The 18,030-nt window shown below is 41.6% G+C and overlaps 1 protein-coding gene across 4 annotated transcripts in view; it reads right to left on the bottom strand.

Annotated features, from left to right (window-relative positions):
- KCNIP4 (potassium voltage-gated channel interacting protein 4) overlaps nucleotides 1–18,030 on the bottom strand; it is a 995,976-nt gene that overhangs the window by 769,737 nt on the left and 208,209 nt on the right. The window contains exon 1 of one of the 4 annotated variants that reach the window (XM_080640387.1): nucleotides 11,969–12,393. The exons of the other annotated variants lie outside the window; for them this stretch is intronic. Within the exon in view, the coding sequence (XP_080496513.1) occupies nucleotides 11,969–12,056 (88 nt within the window). The 5' untranslated portion in view covers nucleotides 12,057–12,393. Of the gene's footprint in view, nucleotides 1–11,968; nucleotides 12,394–18,030 lie in introns of those variants that run through there. 4 annotated transcript variants of the gene reach the window in all.

Here is an 18,030-nt window from a genome sequence, read left to right as displayed (position 1 = left end):
GCATAAAAATGCTAGTTTTAAAAAGTACCTGGTGGCAGCTTAAATTGAGATCACTTAATTTTTCTGATGAGGAAACAGGTATCATAGGGAGAATGTAAATTTGCCTAAGGTCATCTATTAAGATGAAATGGGGTCAAGATTTTAGTTCAGATCTTCTTGGCTGCCAAGATCAGGTACTGCTATCACCCCAAGCCACCGGCATAGGCACTTATCACAATGTAAGCTTGTGAGAACATTGTGCTTCTGGAATCGTGATGTAATGAACTAGTAACAGATCTAGCTCTCAGTGGTTCCTAAAACCACTTGAGTAACTCAGGCCCCAATATTCTCTTCGGAAAATAAAGAGTTCAGACCAAATGAGTTTTATGGTCCATTGAGATTTTATATATCTGTGATTTAATAATATATTCCAACTCCACTATTTACTTAAGTACCAAGATATACATAATTTTGTCTTTGTTATTGCCACTGTGTTGTGAACTTTCGCTTATTTGAGTTTGAACAAGCTTCTTAACCTTCAGAGATTCCAGACGATGCTTTTACTGGGAGATTGGCTAGGAGGGCATTGCTGGAAGGCACATTTGCATGTATTTGGGTACATGCCTAGAAGTTGACTCTATCGTTTCCCCCAGGGAACTTTAGTAGACAGAGCATAAAACTCACCTTTAAAGTTCTAAAAGCCTCTTAAAGAACTGACTTCATAGCTCTTTGAAGCCTTTTGACTTTTGATTGGCTCAGGGAATTATAAGATGGTTGGGAATTTCTTTTATGCATACCCCATAATAACACAGGCTCTAGGTGTCTAAATGATGTATTATAGAAGAGGAACATGACTGATTTGACAGGTTTTAAGGCCCTTATCCGAACCTGGTCATCCTGTAAGATGGAAATCTTCCCATTGTAAAGGTGGTGATACCCAGCGAGGGGAACTTGGAATTTAGTCAAAGTTATAAGCAAACTGGAGAAGGAAAATGAAGATGGAAAACAGATCCACTGAAATCCAAATAATATGTATTTTTGATAATTCCTCTAAAACTGTGGTACATCCAAAGTGCTATATTTTTGTTACACCTGAATCTGTTAAATAATACAGGGTTGATGAGTAATTAAATGCAGAACAATAAGGAATTGACAACTCATACTATGAGTGCTCAAAAAAAGAAAAGCAATGTAATGCACATCAGAAGGTGAAGACAGGTTCAAGGGGGAAGAAATGGGATCTGAACAGATTTGCTATAGTTAAAGATTGGAAGAACATATACATTTCTATTCTATTATTTAAAAAACATTAATATACAATCATTATACACATATATGTTAATTATAGAAAATGTAAAAATACAAATACATAGGCATTTATACATAAATCAACTATAGCATATATGACTTTTGAAACAAATAAGCCAGTATATAGAAGCTACCCCTATTTAAAAATGTGCAGTTGCATCTTCTCTGTGTACAATTCGAGAAAACTCAGACTTCCAGGGCTCTGGATTATCCACAACAGTTTCTGTTACGGGAAGAGGTACTGGGCAGAGATAAGAAAGCTGCAGAACCAGAGCAGAGATTAGAATGAGTAGCTTCCGTGGCCAAGATCAGAAGTGATAGAGGCAAACAATCACAGTCCTAGCACACTGGGAAGACATATAGAGAAACAGGGGCTGGAGATGCTGTAGGCTTGTTCTCTAAAAAGCACCGGTGTGCAGCTTAGTCGTAATTCCAAGTATGCAGTCGGCACTGTCTAGGCACTGGATTACAATAATAAAGAAAATAGGCATGATCCTTACAAGGAGTTTACACTCCAGTGTTATAGATACTTGTAAAATAATCTAATTTTTTTTAGAAAGTGGTACTTTCTACTGAGCGGATGACCATCTGTCTGGGACAGTCATGGTTGATGCCTGTATTCCTGCTGTGATTATTAAGATTGTCTCATTTAACTCTCATAAATACCCCAATTTTTGGTTACCCCATCTGTAAGAGAAATGTCCCAAAGGTGATATAAAGAAAAGTCATTATGGGAGGGGCTATTTTGGATTGGATGGTCAGGAAATGGCTAAGATGATATTTGAGTTGAGAACTGAAGCCATCACACAGTTCTTCAAAATAAGTCTGAGTTTGAGGAGGGAGAACTGCATAGTCAAACAAAGATAGTTTGGATTCTGAGAAATACCCAGTCGGAAAACATGCTTCAGAAAGGAATGCATTAAATTATATAAAGAAAGAAACACATTCCTTTTTATGATATCCTCCTGCAAATCTATATTTCTGAGCAGCTACTACATACAGTAAACACTGTGTCAGGGTAGAGCTGGAGAATTAAATGTTCTTTGTGTCCTTTATAAGATCCAGATCTATTCGAGATAGGACTCTAACACCTGAATCTGTTAAATAACACAGGGTTGATGAGTAATTAAATGCAGAACAATAAGGGATAGACAACTTGCACTATGAGTGCTCAAAAAAAAATAGAAAAGAAAAAGGGAAAGCAATAAGCATCAGAGGGTGAAGACAGGTTCAATGGGGAAAAAATGGGATCTGAGCATGTTGCCTTCAGTACCTGATCACTCACTAATCCACAAGAAATAGAACCTTCTGGAGGGCTTTGCTGGTAGTTTCTGCAGCAATCTGCTAGTCTGGGCAATTGAGCTTTTCAGCAAACTTTCTCCTCCTAAAATTAATCCCATGGATCCTATCCCCCAGCTGCTTTCTCACTTTTCCCCTTTTCCAGCCTCTCTCCCTCTAATTTTGTCAGAGGAACATATTTTAAAGGTGTAATGCCTCACCTAGGTTACCCACTGTCTTTGCCTCTCCTTGACAAAAAAACACAAGAGATGGCTCTGCTCTGCATTTGGAAACCTTAGCATATGTTGGTGAGTTAACTGTTCCACATTTATTTGCTCTGCTGATAGAGTAACATGGGGGCAGGTGGGGATAGTAAAGGGATAGCTTCATAAAACCACGGGCTCAGCCCTTAAGAGCACTTAATAAATCTTAGCTGAATGAATAAAAGGCAATCATAGTTACTGAAAACTACTAAGATGACAAAAGCGTTTAAAATGGAAGTCATTTATATAGGTCACTTTCTGTTTATTCCCAGTACCAGGCAGCATCATAATGATTAGATTCCAATTACCTTTGGAGAAGATTTCATTTGAATAACAAAAACAGAGCATCCTATAAATACCAGCTCAGTAATAATGACACAAGTTAGCATTTGTTGAATGTCTGCCAGCAATAGAAACACGAGTAGGAATATCCCCATTGTACAGATGAGTTGCCCCAGCTCAGAGCAGAGGGATGACTCTCCCAGTTGTAGGGTTGGGGAGGGAGTTGGCTTTCGGACAGGAGGCTCCTCAGCCTCCATGTGTGGGCTGCTGCCCTTGGAAACCTAACTAGGGGTTGAGCGGAGAGAACAGCTCTCCCAGAACACAGTCTCCGAATCCCTTTTTTGTTTTTAAAGTAATCTTCTTACGTTATGGTCATTAAGATAGCGATGAAAAGACATTGGAGGAAGCAAAACAGAGCCAGATGTGAGACACATAAGAAAGCTGTCCAATGATGGAATGCTTTTCATGAGTTGACTCCTCCAACCCAGACTTGGCTAAGTTCTCATCTTCCCACCCGGCCACCATTCAGTTTTTCTCTCTGACTCACCCTCCCTGAAACAATGATTGATTGGCTCTCCTCAGCCATTATTGAATGTTGATCTGGTGCAGAGTCCTACGCATTCCCCTTTAACAGAGTAAAGTGAACTTTTATCCCAAATATGGAACATCTTGAGACAATCTGATGTGACTGCAATAGCATCAGGAGAAATGGACAGTGTCAAGCATGGAGCCACACTTTGCAGTACTTGATAAAAACAAATTTGTTTGTCAAATTGTTTGGCATACACTGCACAAAATATATCGATGCTGATTTCTATTATGGCCAGTTGGACTTTGCTTTTTTCTATAATGAAGGGAAGCTTTTCAGATGATAGCTCCTCCCCTCCCAACCCACAAATGTATCTCAGAGCTGGCAAAAGAGGCTTGAAGAGCAAATATACTTTATCAAAGAAAAGTCATCATCATACCCAGCAAGCACAAGCCATGACCATATCATACACAGTTGGAATACCATCTTCCTATAGGACAAATGTTCTGTCTTCATGTGTCATTTAATTAGGCTAATTATAGTGAAATTCTCTCAGAAAACAGAGTCAATTTGTTTGAAGGTGTAGGCTTATTCTACTCATAAAGATTAAGGAATGTGCAGAGAAATTTTGACAAAAGTTATGTGGTCAAAGTAAAAGATACACAATGACAGTGGAAGATAATGTACAATGACTGGAACCTGATACATCACCCAGGGATATGATTAGCTCCCTCATGCCACTTTCCATATCTTTTGAAGAAAGCATATGTCACCAATGTTAGTAATTTTTTTTAAAATATATTTTATTGATTTTTTACAGAGAGGAAGGAAAAGGGATAGAGAGTTAGAAACATCGATGAGAGAGAAACATCGATCAGCTGCCTCTTGCACACCTCCTACTGGGGATGTGCCCGCAACCAAGTTACGTGCCCTTGACCGGAATCGAACCTGGGACCCTTCAGTCCGCAGGCTGACACTCTATCCACTGAGCCAAAACGGTTTTGGCCAATGTTAGTAATTTTAAAGGAAGAAATCCTGGTCAGTGGTAACTATTATGGGTGAATCTAAAATCATAAATATAGCCATGAGAATATTACTACTTATATAAATACTAGAGGACTGGTGCACGAAATTCATGCACAGGTGTGGTCCCTAGACCTGGCCAGCGATGGAAGCATGAGTGTCTGGCATGGAAGGGCAGGTTCCAGATGACCTCTGGGCCCTGGGCAGCACCTGTTGCCCCCAGGCCCCCGTGCGCACCCCTCCATCTGAGTCATCAAGATCTACCTGGCTCCCTCAGTGCCTGGGAGCTGGGTGGCGGCCCCACTCTCTGCTGCTGCCGCTGGTAGCTGTCTGTGGGGCGATTAGCGGGGCAATTGGGCCCCACTCACACCTGCTTTGGCCTGGCGCCACCCGCTCACCTGCTCCACCATCCCACCGTGGTCCCGCTCTCATCAGGGCCCATCAGGGCCAGCAGCGCCTCCAATGCTGCCTGCTGCCAGTGCTGCATTGCAGATGCCCACCATGTTCCGCACTTCCCCCTGGTGGTCAGCACCATGTCATAGCGAGTGATCAAACTCCAGTCGAACTTCCAGTCGAGGGGACAATTCACATATTAGGCTTTTATTATATAGGATAATATAATATCTACCTAATAAAAGAATAATATTCTAATTGATCGTACCTTCGCGACACCCACCAGCCAATCAGGAGTGAGTATGCAAATTAACCCAACAAAGATGGAAGGTTAATTTGCATATGCAGGCTCCGAGCATGGAGTGGGACACTTGCATCGTTGCCATGGTGATGATGCAGGTGTTCTGTACCACCCCAGTCGCTCTGGGGCTCCAGGCCTCTGGGCAGCGTGGGAAGGCAGAAAGGCCGCTCCGGGCCATAGCGGAAAGGCTGCTCCGGCCAGAGCAAAGGCGGTGCCTGCAGCCTGAAGAATGAAGGCCCATTCTTGCACGAATCTTCATATGTGCATCGGGCCACTAGTAATAATATAATATAATATAATATAATATAATAATATAAACATATTAATATAATATAATAAATATGTCCATGAGAATATTACTGCCCTAACTATTACTACTCATATTTAGAGTAGTTTTTCCACTGGCTTTCTAGAATGGAGTCAGTCAATAGGCAAACTAGCAAAATCACTGAGGGTAGGAGGAAGGTGGGACAGCATTTTTTTTTTCCTGAGCTCCCTTCCAATCAGGTCTCCATGAGTTGGCCGTTTCCCTGGACTAAACCAGCACCCTGCATGGAGTTTCCCTCTCCACCTTCACAAAGGGTTCTGCCCCCTGCCCCTGCAGGGGTCTGCTCTTACTAGCTTCAGAGTACACATGCCTCCTGTTAATTTCCTTAAACCCTGACCACATGCATGGACCCTTAATTACATTATTTTCCTGAGTGTGAGCTCTCTTTCCTGTCAGGAACATAACTGATACATATAACAAACCTATTTACTAAAAGGGTAATATGCAAATTGTCCCCTCGACCGGGAGTTCGACCAGGGCGGCCCCCTGGCCAGCCCTGCCCTTGATCAGCCCCCCACTCCAATTGGGGCAGGACCCACCCATGCACGAATTCGTGCACTGGGCCTCTAGTCAATCTATAATAACCTCACTATTTGCCCTGTATTGTGAAACTTGAATATTTCTTCTTCAAATATGTAAATGAAGCACTGATGTATAATTGCTGACATTTTCAGAAAGAAAGCTCGAATTATTTTAACCCATAAGGGCAAAGCAGCTCCTTCTCTGAATATTAGCCCTTCCCTTTAGACTACATGTAATATATTGAGTAATTTGGTCAATCAGCTTACAAATGAGTTTTAAGAGTTGAATATGTCAAAGACGGTGAGATCAGGTGACTTACTACTTTGCAGTTCACACAATGATAAAAAGAAAAAAAAACAACTAGGCTTCTCTCTGGAAGAGGTTTTTAAGCCCTACAAATTTATCTAATATACCACTCACAGGGTAAAGAATATAAAATATAAGGCTACTAACATGCAAATTTCCTTCTGAAGTGTAGGCAACTCGTAATTAGCATAGATAGGTGTTTTGTCCATTAAACTCAGGAACCCTTAAACCTAATTTGGCAGCAATTGGCAGACCTTGAGATGATTAGGCAAAATGTTGAGTCCCTCAAAATATACCTTTACTCCTAATTGAAAAGTTAAACTCATTAATAGAAGACAAAATAATTCTTATGATAAAGTTTAAAATGTAAACTCTGCTGGGAGGAAAAAAGCATGCAATGACATATATTCTTTGGTAATTAAGTATACAGGACATCAGCCTTCTTTGCTTTCTTCTTACCCGAGGGCAGGTTTCAATAGAAGAAGCACAAGACTGAGTATAAATGGTGGCATTTTATGTGCATTTCAATAATGCGAATTTTACATAGTGCCGTAAGAAATCTAATTTCACTTTATCAGCAATATATGAATAAACTTTTAAAAAATTAATCAAGACTAGCATGATTTCAGAGCTGATACGCCAAGGGACTATAAACTGCTTATTCAACTGTTGCATGTCCGGGCCATATGAACTGGGAAACAGAAACCCCTGTCATCTTTTGCCTGGATTGAACTTGAGTTGTGTAAATTTTTAATTATTTGAGGCCTTCAGAAACGCCCTTTTCCTGAGATGCACCTGTCCTGTGTTCAAATGTGGCAGAGAGGAGAGACAGAGGAGGAGGTCACAGAGGCCTGCAAATGTGATCCTGTGACTTGTAACCTGGAAGGGAAAGAAGGAAACAGAAAGGGGAATGCACAGGACTAGAGACAGGCTTTCTTAGTTACCTGACTTTGCCAAGGGTCACTATTTTCTCTTCACACTTAAAAATACAAATTAGCCCTGGACAGTGTGCTCAGTGGTGAGTGTGCGTGCTCCAGGAGGTCTCTGGTTCCATGCCAGGTCAGGGACATATGCTTAGGTTACCGGCTCGATCTCCAGTAGGGGGAATGGGAGGCAGCCAATTGGTGTTTCTCTCTCATTGATGTTTCTATCTCTCTCTCCCTCTCCCTTCCTCTCTCCGAAATCAATAAAAACACAATTTAAAAATGTATTTTTTAAAAATGCAACAGAGCCCTGGCTGGTGTGGCTCATTTGGTTAAGGGTCAACCCATGCACTGAAAGGTTGCCAGTCCAATTCCCGGTCAGGGCACATGCCTGGGTTGCAGGCTCCATCCATGAGAGGGCGCATGCAGGAGGCAGCGGACCCATGTTTCACTCTCACATCAATGATTCTCTCTCTTTCTCTCTCTCCCTCCCTTCCTTTCTCTCTCTAAAATTCAATTAAAAATCTTTTAATCAACAAATATCTATATATAAATTAAAAAATGCAACATGAACATATCTAAATATTTGTATCATTCCTTTTGTAACTGTCTTGATCCACAGAACAAACCACTCAATGCAAATGTGTGAAACAAATGCTCTCATGCTCTCTCTCTCAATCTGAAGTTCTCTACTAGATGAAATGATGAACGCTTACCACATGCTTTTAATAGTATAATTACTTTAAATGTGAAATCGTTTAGCCCACTAGTTAAACAGCAACTTAATATCTTGATTAAATTGCTTTTGTTTCACTTAGACAGGGAGTTAAACGTCGCCACACCTGATGATCGCAGTCCTGAAGCCGGAAACAGAGCTCCAGGCAGTATCCACCTCAGAAGTGCGTTTGGGAACACTTGCCAACAGGAAAATGTGTTCAGGTGTTGATTTTTCATGAAAACGATACATAGAGAACTGATAAATGCCCAAACAACCTCCAAATAAGCACCACAAAACATTCCATTACTAAATTTCACACATAAAGAAGAAGGAAGTCAAAATTTGATATCTGTAATATTATTCATCCTTTCCTCATGGGTCAGCTTTTCAATGATAAAACATTCTGTGGGTTCCGAAGGTACACAAACTGCCCATCAACAGAGTAAGTTTCATCTCACTAGCGTCATATTACAGTCCTCATAGATTATCTCCACTTATTTAAATGTACAAGAATATACTGGTTACCAGGAACCCCATCTAGAACTGAATATAACATGGTACACGGAACTGCAGGTCTCATTTAGAGAAGGGATTGGGATAACTGACTTCTGTATTGCACCTCACTACACCGAACATGATAGCCATCTCTGTATATAAAAGCCTAAGTGACCAGGACACCGGCCCACTGGCCCACAGGCCCACCAGCCAGTAGCTAAGACGGGCACTGACCACCAGGGGTCAGACCCTCAACACAGGAGCTGCCGAGCTGAGGTGACTTGGCAGCTGTGATTCTCAGGTGACGCACCCGAAACCAGAGAGGAGGGAACCCGATTCTGGGGTGCGTTACCCGAGAACCACCCTCTTGCAATCTGGCACCCCTCGGGGGATGTCAGAGAGCCAGTTTCGGCCCGATCCCTGCAGGCCAGGGCGAGGGACCCCACCAGTGCATGAATCCATGCACTGGGCCTCTAGTTAACTTATATCTGCAAATGGACTTCTGAGATGTATTATCTATAACAAAGGGTCTTAACAATGCTCATATTTTCATGATAAATACAGCAAATATATGTGTTTGTTAAACCCACTCCTTGAAAAGTGGTTTGCCATGGTACACATATGTAAAATGTTTCTGGTAAAATGGAAGTATTTATTTTATCTGGACAAATCTTTACCATTGAATTATGACTCTCTAGCTGTCTAGCATAAAGATTATTTGGGCGGGGCGGAGGGGGGGATCACCAGTTAAATTACTGATTGATATGCAATCCTAGTTATAAAAGTTACATGACAAGCTCTCAGAAAACTGTTTTCCCCTAACTTGTGATAACCTTAATAAGACATATCAAAGGTGATTTTGTGTCCATAAACATTTCTTTGCACTTCAAATTTTCTAAGCTTATGTAAAGGCATGGGCATTTTGGTATGAAATGAAAGGCAACTGCCAACAATACAGATTATGTATTTCAGAATCAACCTGTTTCCCAGTGTAAAACAAAATCACTATTTCCTTGGATCACATCTTTAATTGAAAAGTGAGGATAAAGGGCTTCTTCATAAAATGAAAAATAAAGTTATCCAAGGCGTATTTGTATTGCTTTAAATTTTTGATAACTATAAGACATTTGTTGATTGTTCAGGATACAATTAGCAACTGCCTGCATATCCAACCTTAAAGCAAATTTTTACAACTAATTCAACTCTGCTTCCTACTTTTTCATTAATTACTAGCTAAGGGACTTGAAAGTGCCCTAATGAATTTTACATTAGATTTTGCAATATGAACAGTGCATATTATCACTGCTTCTAGTAAATACATAATTGGCTTTTCCAAGTTGCATTTTGAGAAGTTGTAGAGATTCTGGCTGGATTGTAACAGCATTTGGCATTAGAAACGTAGCCGAAAAGAATTTTCACAAAACACAAGTTGCTGTAATCACATTTCCCAGGTCAAAAAATTAACCTTACTCCTTTATTATAATCTGTCTATTCTATTTCTCAGAGTTCTTGTATTTTTCCTATTGCTGCTCAAAAAGCAGAGAAGGCATCCCATCTTTACTGATTTTTAAATATGCATTCCACAAGGCTTAAAATATTGCTGCCTTCTAGCTTTCTATAAACTTTTCATCCAGTCACTTGACAACCACTTTACTTTGGATTCGATACTTATGGCCTATGACTTCACAACCATTTACTATCTTCATAAAATTATTTTAAGTCGGGAGTTTAAGAAAACTATACACAGACTGAGCAAAAGAGGCACAGGCCTGCACCGAAATCTAATCAGACACAGGTAGAACCTTCACTTGCCTGATCAAAGAGCAAAACAGACTGCCATGGAAACCCCATGGACAGCTTTCTTTATACAATATTTCTCTAATTTCACAGCGAGATAAAAGGTCACGTATTGAGTATCGCCCAATGAAATCACCAATGGCACACCACCCTGAACTGAATACTCAAAGCAAATACCACATGGATATTATTGATCACATGGATACTATAGAGCAGAGTCACATGGACGGAAGTTTGTGCAATAGAAATGCAAAGACATTTACATTTGAAAAATACAACTGAGCTCCAAGTTGACAAAAGTCAGGTACAGACTCTCGATGATTACCCCAAGAGCATCAAAACGCACCTCAATTTGCACTGCTTAAAGATTAGCATCTGATGACAACCCTTTTATATTTATTAATACTTAATAATGCTCTCAGAAACCATTTGATTTCCACAGTTACTGTCTCAAAATTGTTTTTCCTGCTCAGGTTGTCAGTATAATCAGATATGCAATTCTGTTATTAACCAGAGAGTTTATTTCCTAGAGAAAATGTTGCTCTCATTTGCCTTGCCTGACAGTGTATAGGATTTGTTTCAAACGCTTCTTCCTCATTACTAAAAGCAAACAGATATAAGTTGAAAACATACAATAGTTCTTCCTGAGGAGAATCAAATCAAAATGCAACATACTAGCCAAGCCTTGCCTGTCAGAAGTTTGGGGGTCTATGAAATATATCTATTTCTGTCACAGATTCCAGGTCGATTTGGTCCCACCTGTCACTATGCTAATGATGGCATTGCCTAGAAATATCCTGGGCACCAAAACTGCCACCTAGGAGTTTAGACTCATGATATTGGGACATCTTAAAAATATTTTCTTGCTATAAAAACTTAGATTTAGATAAGAGTTTCTATTTCAACCATGCAAGTTTTTAAACACCGAAATCCCCTGCAATGAAACAAATATCAAACCTCTCTCATGGACCATTTACTCTTCAGCTGTTTTCACATTTTGCTCACATTTTGCAAACCCAAGAGAAACGTCCTCGACTCTCTCACTGCCATGCTCTATGACCAAATACTAGAAATAATCTGTGGATTAGAGTGATCAGAGAATTTGAGAATTTCTAAGTACCTGCAGAATTGCTAAATACCTGCAGAATCTCCAAACACAGCTATGCGATTCCCCAGTAAACTGCAGCAAGCAGGAGAGAGGGAAAAACCCTTCACACAATCAAGCATTTTAAAAAAATTTTCCTTCCACACTAAAGACACTGCCTCCTTAGACTGAGGCACATTCAACGGCAACCCTGCCAGAAACATGAAAAATGCATCCAGAGAATCCAGATCTACACTCAATGAGAGCTGCACCGCACACATTGCCAGAAGCGTGCATCTCAGCAAACACCCACCAACTGTATGTTATTGACAACATTCAGAATAAACACAACACAGAAACAGTGCGCCTTTCCTATTCCATTTCAACTTCGTTATCATGCTCTCCCGGCCTCGATTGAAAAAAAGAAAAGAGTCATTACCTGTATGAAGAGAACCTGTTAATAATCTGAGAAGGTACTGGGCAAATTTCAATATTTCACGTTTACACCGTTTTCTACAGCCACTCATCTTAAGCAACAAGGTATTCCTCTGAGGAGAGCCAGAAGTCTTTGCCAATAAGAAAGAGACAGCCTCTGAGGGGAAACTTCTGTCTCAGTTTTGTGTCACAGGCTGCCTCACAACTCCTGTGGAATTAGCTGTTAGTGCCTCAATCGGAAATTCCTGTAAAAAGCTAGAGAAGCCGAGACAGACAGAAGAGTAACGGGGTGCTGAGAAAAGGCTGTTTCTCAGAATGGTCCCCAAGTTCTTCTGTGGCACAGACAGGCTGCCCTTCACACTTGTAGGGACCCACTGTGGCTCGGCTCAGCATTCCCCCTCCTGGAGCAATCACAACCTCACAGACCACTCCGAGGGAGGCGGGGCCTGGATGCCAGCTCATCAATGAATCAGCATGGAAGCCAGGGAGGGGACAGATGACAGGTCACTGGGGCTGCAACCCTTTCGGTACTCATAAAAGGAGCCTGCTAATGCAATCAAGCCCGCTGGGGGGTGAATCTGAGGGTCCAAGGCTGTGCAACATGTTTCCAAAAATAAAAGGGAAGTAGGGAAGCGTGCTGCTCAAGGTCAGACACCAGACAGTTCCCTGACACAGTGTTAATCAGACTCAGAAAGCCTAATTGGGGGGAAGGCTCTCTGCAGGCGCTGACCCAGACTCTGAAAAGCAGAGTAGAAGGTTTACCTCCCAATGGAGGCGAAGCTGTTCAGTCACAGAGAAATACCCTCCCCGTCAGAGGCACAGAGGAGGAAAATAAGCTGTTAAATTCGGCTGCTTTCTACACTGTCCAGGCTCAGGTATTTGAAAATCAGGGAAAATCATTATATGCTTTAAAATACAGTAGCCTGGAAACCACAACTTTAGAGCTATGCTTGCCTCCAGGTGACTGAGCTTCCAAACGAATTTGCTGTGTTAGCCTCAGAGGAGAGCCTTCCTCAGTTCCTTCGTATTTCTAAAAGGCAAAAGGTAACTTGCTAGCTCCCCACCAAAGCACTTTTTTGTTTTTTTAAAATAGATAGTTTTATTGATGCCAGAGAGGCAGGGAGAGGGAGATAGAAACATGAATGGTGAGAGAGAATCATTGATTGGGTGCCTCCTGCACGCCTCCTACTGTGGATTGAGCCCCCAACCCGGGCATATGCCCTTGACCGGAATCCAACCCTGGACGCCTCAGTCTGCAGGCCAATGCTCTATCCACTGAGCCAAACTGGCTAGGGCCCAATGGACTTTTTAAAAATATATGTTTTTATTAATTTTAGAGACAGAGGAAGGGAGAAAGAAACAAGGATCGGCTGCCTCCTGCACAACCCCTATTGGGGATCAAGACTGGAACCCAGGCATGTTCCCTACCAGGGATCAAACCATCCACCTCTTGATGCATGGGGCGATGCCCAACCAACTGAGCAACGCTGGCCAGGGCCTAATGGACTTATTTTATTAGTGAGCACCAATGGGAGAGTCTCCAATTTTCACCAAGTACTTTTCTATTAAAAGGCAGTCGCTTTGAAAGCCTGAGGGCGATAGGCTTGCCTTAGTTAAAGGCAAAAGGGTTTTGTTTGGGTTTTGTTTTTCTTCTTATTCTTACGTGCCCTGGGCAAGCTGTAGGATTTCTCTCCATTCTAATTTATACTCCAGGGATTTGGTCTGTTTATTTTGTTTTGTGCTTGTTTTGTATAAATGTAATTATTAAAGAGATTTAGTACATATGGATATGCATCCTCCATCCTTTAAATATCTAGACAGGCTCTTTTTTTTTTTTTTTTCCTGACAGTTGTGACAATTCTAGTTGGAACTAGTATTTCCCAATAATACCATGCATGAAATGGTGTTCTTTTACAATAAAGAAAGAAGCACTCCTAAAATCCTAGAATTAAGCAGATTTAACAGTAACTCCTTGTCTTCTATAACCCTTCCCATTCCCACCAGACTCTGTGGAATAATTATTTAAATGAAATCACGAAGCATGCTCTCCAGAAATTTTCAGAACTTTTGTTGAAAGCGTCTGAGCTACGAATAGATCCATACACACAAGTTAGCAACATATTTCTTAAAATTCTTGCTCTCATGCATTTGCCATAAGGGATGGTATCCCTAGTTTGAAATAGGAAGAAAACATACACTACTGTGGTTGTATGGTTGGGCTAATTATTTTAAAGCCTCGTTTTCTTATCTATAAAATGGGGATCAAAATATGTAATTTGTCTGTTGGAGAGTGAACTAGGATAAGACACTAAGCAGAGCACTTTCATGCACTGATGCGGAAATTGTGTATTGAGCCCTTGTTATGTTTCATGTATGGTTCTAGGTGCTAGAGCTAGAATAGTCAGGAAGAAATGGAAGTTCCTGCATCCCAGGAGCTTGCACGTCAGTATCATAAACAACAATTAAACAAGGAGTAAATAAGAAAATATCACTTATGAATAAGTGCCACAGAGACTGTTAAAACCAGGCTGGTAAAATAGAAAGTCAGTAGGTTGAGTGGTCAGGGAAGACATCTCTTAATTACGCTGGGATATAAATCACAAGGAGGAGCCAGCCATCAGCCATGAGATGTTTTGGGGAAAGAGCATGTTAACAGAGGGAGTTAAAAGCTTGTGCAAAGACTGCAAGCAGAGAATGGGCCAGGCATCCTAAAGGAACAGAAAGAAGGATGCAGCTGGGGAAGCATACCTCCTGAGCCAGGAGGCACTTGCAGATGATTGCATGGAGGAAGATAGGGGCTCTAGTCAGAGCATACTAGTGTGTAGGGCCTTATAGCCAAGGTAAGGAATTTGGATTTCAGTCTTTGTGTGCTGGGATATCTCTCCAAGGACTAGAGAAATTCTGTGATCTGTCTACTATGAAAATGGTGAATTGTAGGAAGCAGGAGTGGAAGAATGAACGCCTCGGAGGGCATAACAGTAGTTCAGGTGAGAAATGCTGGTGGCCTGGCCTGGAGTGGAAATGAGAGGAGGTTGGTTGCTGGATATATATTGCTTTCTGGATATATTTTCAAACAATAAATAGGGTTGGGAATAAGGGAAAGAGATGAATTAAAGACGACTTAATTTGGAGCTTGAAACATTAGATGGATATATTTAATGAGTTGATGAAATATACACACTGCAGGTAGACTACAGGAGTTAAGAAAATTAAAAATTCTGCACTAAGATATCTTCAGTGTACTCATAATTTAAGATGTATTTTTACAGACATTATTTAACAACTTATGTAAAATGGACCCATTTTTTAAAAAAAATTAAAATTAAAATAATCTATCAATGAAATAATTTGAACAGCCTTATAATTGTTAAGTAAATTTAATTTACATTTTAAAAATTCATCAAAAAATAAAACTTCAGGTCACGTGGTTTTCCTACCAAATGTGAAGAAGAATTAACACAATTCTTGACCATCTCTTCCAGAAAATAGAACTTATTCTATGAACTTAGTATTATCCTGATACCGAAAACATTACAGAAAACTATATACAAAAGATCACTTACTAATATAGATTTAAAAATCCTTAACAAAATATTATCAAAGAGAATTCAGGAATATATAAAAAGTAGTACATATAATAGCCAGGTAGGTTTCATTCAAGAGATATAGGACTAGCTCATTATTGAAAAAAAATTGAAGTAATTCACTATGTTTACAGGTTAAAGAAAAAAAAAAACAATAATCATACCAACTGATTTTTTTTAAAAAAGCATATGACAAAATTGGACACCCACTCATGATTTTGTAAATCTCAGAGAAATAGAAATAGAGGGAAGCTTCCTCAACTTGATAAGAGCAAATACAAAAACCTACAGGTAACATCCTACTTAATATTGAGCAGAGGGGCTGAATGCTTTCACCCTAAGATCAGGAACAAGGCAGGAATAAAAGTCTGCTTCAACCAGTGTTATTCAACAGTAGAGGCCCAGTGCACGAAATTCGTGCATGGTGGGGGGGTGTCCCTCAGCACAGCCTGCAACATCTCCAACCTGGGACCCCTCGAGGTATGTCTGACTGCCTGTTTAGGCCCGATCCCCATAGGATCGGGCCTAAACAGGCAGTCGGACATCCCTCTCACAATCCAGGACTGTTGGCTCCCAACTGCTCGCCTACCTGCCTTCCTGATTGCCCCTAACCGCTTCTGCTTGCCAGCCTGATCACCCCCTAACCACTCCCATGCCAGCCTGATTGATGCCTAACTGCTCCCCTGCCAGCTTGATTGCCCCTAACTGCCCTCCCCTGCAGGCCTGGTCACCCGTAACTGCCCTCCCCTGCAGGCCTGGTCACCCGTAACTGCCCTCCCCTGCAGGCTTGATCACCCCAAACTTCCCTCCCTTGCAGGCCTGGTCCCTCCCAACTGCCCTCCCCTGCTGGCCATCTTGTGGTGGCCATCTTGTGTCCACATGGGGGCAGCCATCTTGTGTGTTGGAGTGACAGTCAATTTGTATATTACTCTTTTATTAAATAGGATAGAGGCCTGGTGCACAGGTGGGGGCTGGCTGGTTTGCCCTGAAGGGTGTCCCAGATCAGGGTGGGGTTTCCCTTGGGGCATGGGGTGGCCTGGGCGAGGGGCCTGTGGTGGTTTGCAGGCCAGACACGACCCCCAGCAACCCAAGTGGAAGCCCTGATATCTGAGATTTATTTATCTTCTATAATTGAAACTTTGTAGCCTTGAGCGGAGGCCAGGGCAGCCAGAAAGCTTGGCTTCCTCCATCACTGGGGAAACCCAAGCCTCCTGCTCGCTCCATGGCTGCAGCAATTTTTGTTGGGATTTATTTATCTTCTATAATTGAAACTTGTAGCCTTGAGTGGAGTCCAGGGCTGGCCAGGGTGTGCAGGAAGCTTGGCTTCCTCCATTGCCAGGGAAACCCAAGCCTCCTGCTCACTCCATGGCCTCAGCCATCTTGGTTGGGTTAATTTGCATACTTGCTCCTGATTGGCTGGTGGGCGTGGCTTGTGGGTGTAGCAGAGGTACAGTGAATTTGCACATTACTCTTCTATTAGATAGGATAGTGTTGGAAGTACTAGTCAGTGCAATAAGCTTATAAAAGGCAATTAAAGAAATAAAATTATCTTATTTGCAGAGGACATAATTAACTATGTAACATTTCTCAAGGAATCTACAAAAAAACAAAACAAAACAGAATTAACTAGTGAGTTTGGCCAGGTCACAGAATACTAGCTAAACATTCAGGTGTTTTACTGAGGAATCAACTGTGCTAGCAAGGAAAATGTAGACACTAAAATTTAAAATCCATTTCTTACAATTTCATTAAATTTAATTCTTACATTTTTTATAATTTCTTACAATTATCTCAAAATAAAAATTTACCTAAACATTAAATAAAGACAATTTTTAAAATACCTTTTTAGCTCTTCCTACACTTTAAGTTTATAGGTCTGAATATACTAATACACAAGTGAACCAAACAGACAAATCTAGTGGTTCATGAAGCTTATATTACAACTAGGGGCCCAGTGCACGAATTTATGCACCTTGAAAGGAACTGTGGGCCACGAGGCTGCGGTGGGCACAGGGGCAGGTCTTGGCTCATCCTCCGTGCCCCCACCCAGCCCCTCCACCATGGTTCCCAGTCCCCTCTCTGTCGGCAGCCTACTCCCATTGCTGCTGCTCCCACATGCTGATGGCGCCAGCCCCGCTCGCTCACACCCGCTGACAGTGCAGAGTGATTGGGGATGGTGCCAGCAGCAGGTGCGAGCAGGGCCTGCATTGGCAGCAGGTGTGAGTTCTGGGCAGGACCTCAGCACATGGGAGCAAAGAACTTTCAGTAACCACCAGAGGCTCGCCCCGATGACAGCGATTGGCGCTCTGCCTTGGTCTGGTGCCCCCATTCACCTGCTCCACTATCCCCTGAGGCTGATGCTCACCATGTTCCATGCATGCCCCCTGGTGGTCAGTGCAGGTCATAGCGACCAGTTGTTATGTTGTTCCCCTGTTCGGACTATTTGCTTGTTTGCCTTTTATTATATAGGATGGCGAAAAGA

Source organism: Plecotus auritus, assembly GCF_963455305.1.
Source record: "Plecotus auritus genome assembly, chromosome: 1".
In the NCBI taxonomy this organism is placed as follows: domain Eukaryota; kingdom Metazoa; phylum Chordata; class Mammalia; order Chiroptera; family Vespertilionidae; genus Plecotus; species Plecotus auritus.
This window is presented reverse-complemented; position numbering and strand designations above follow the sequence as displayed.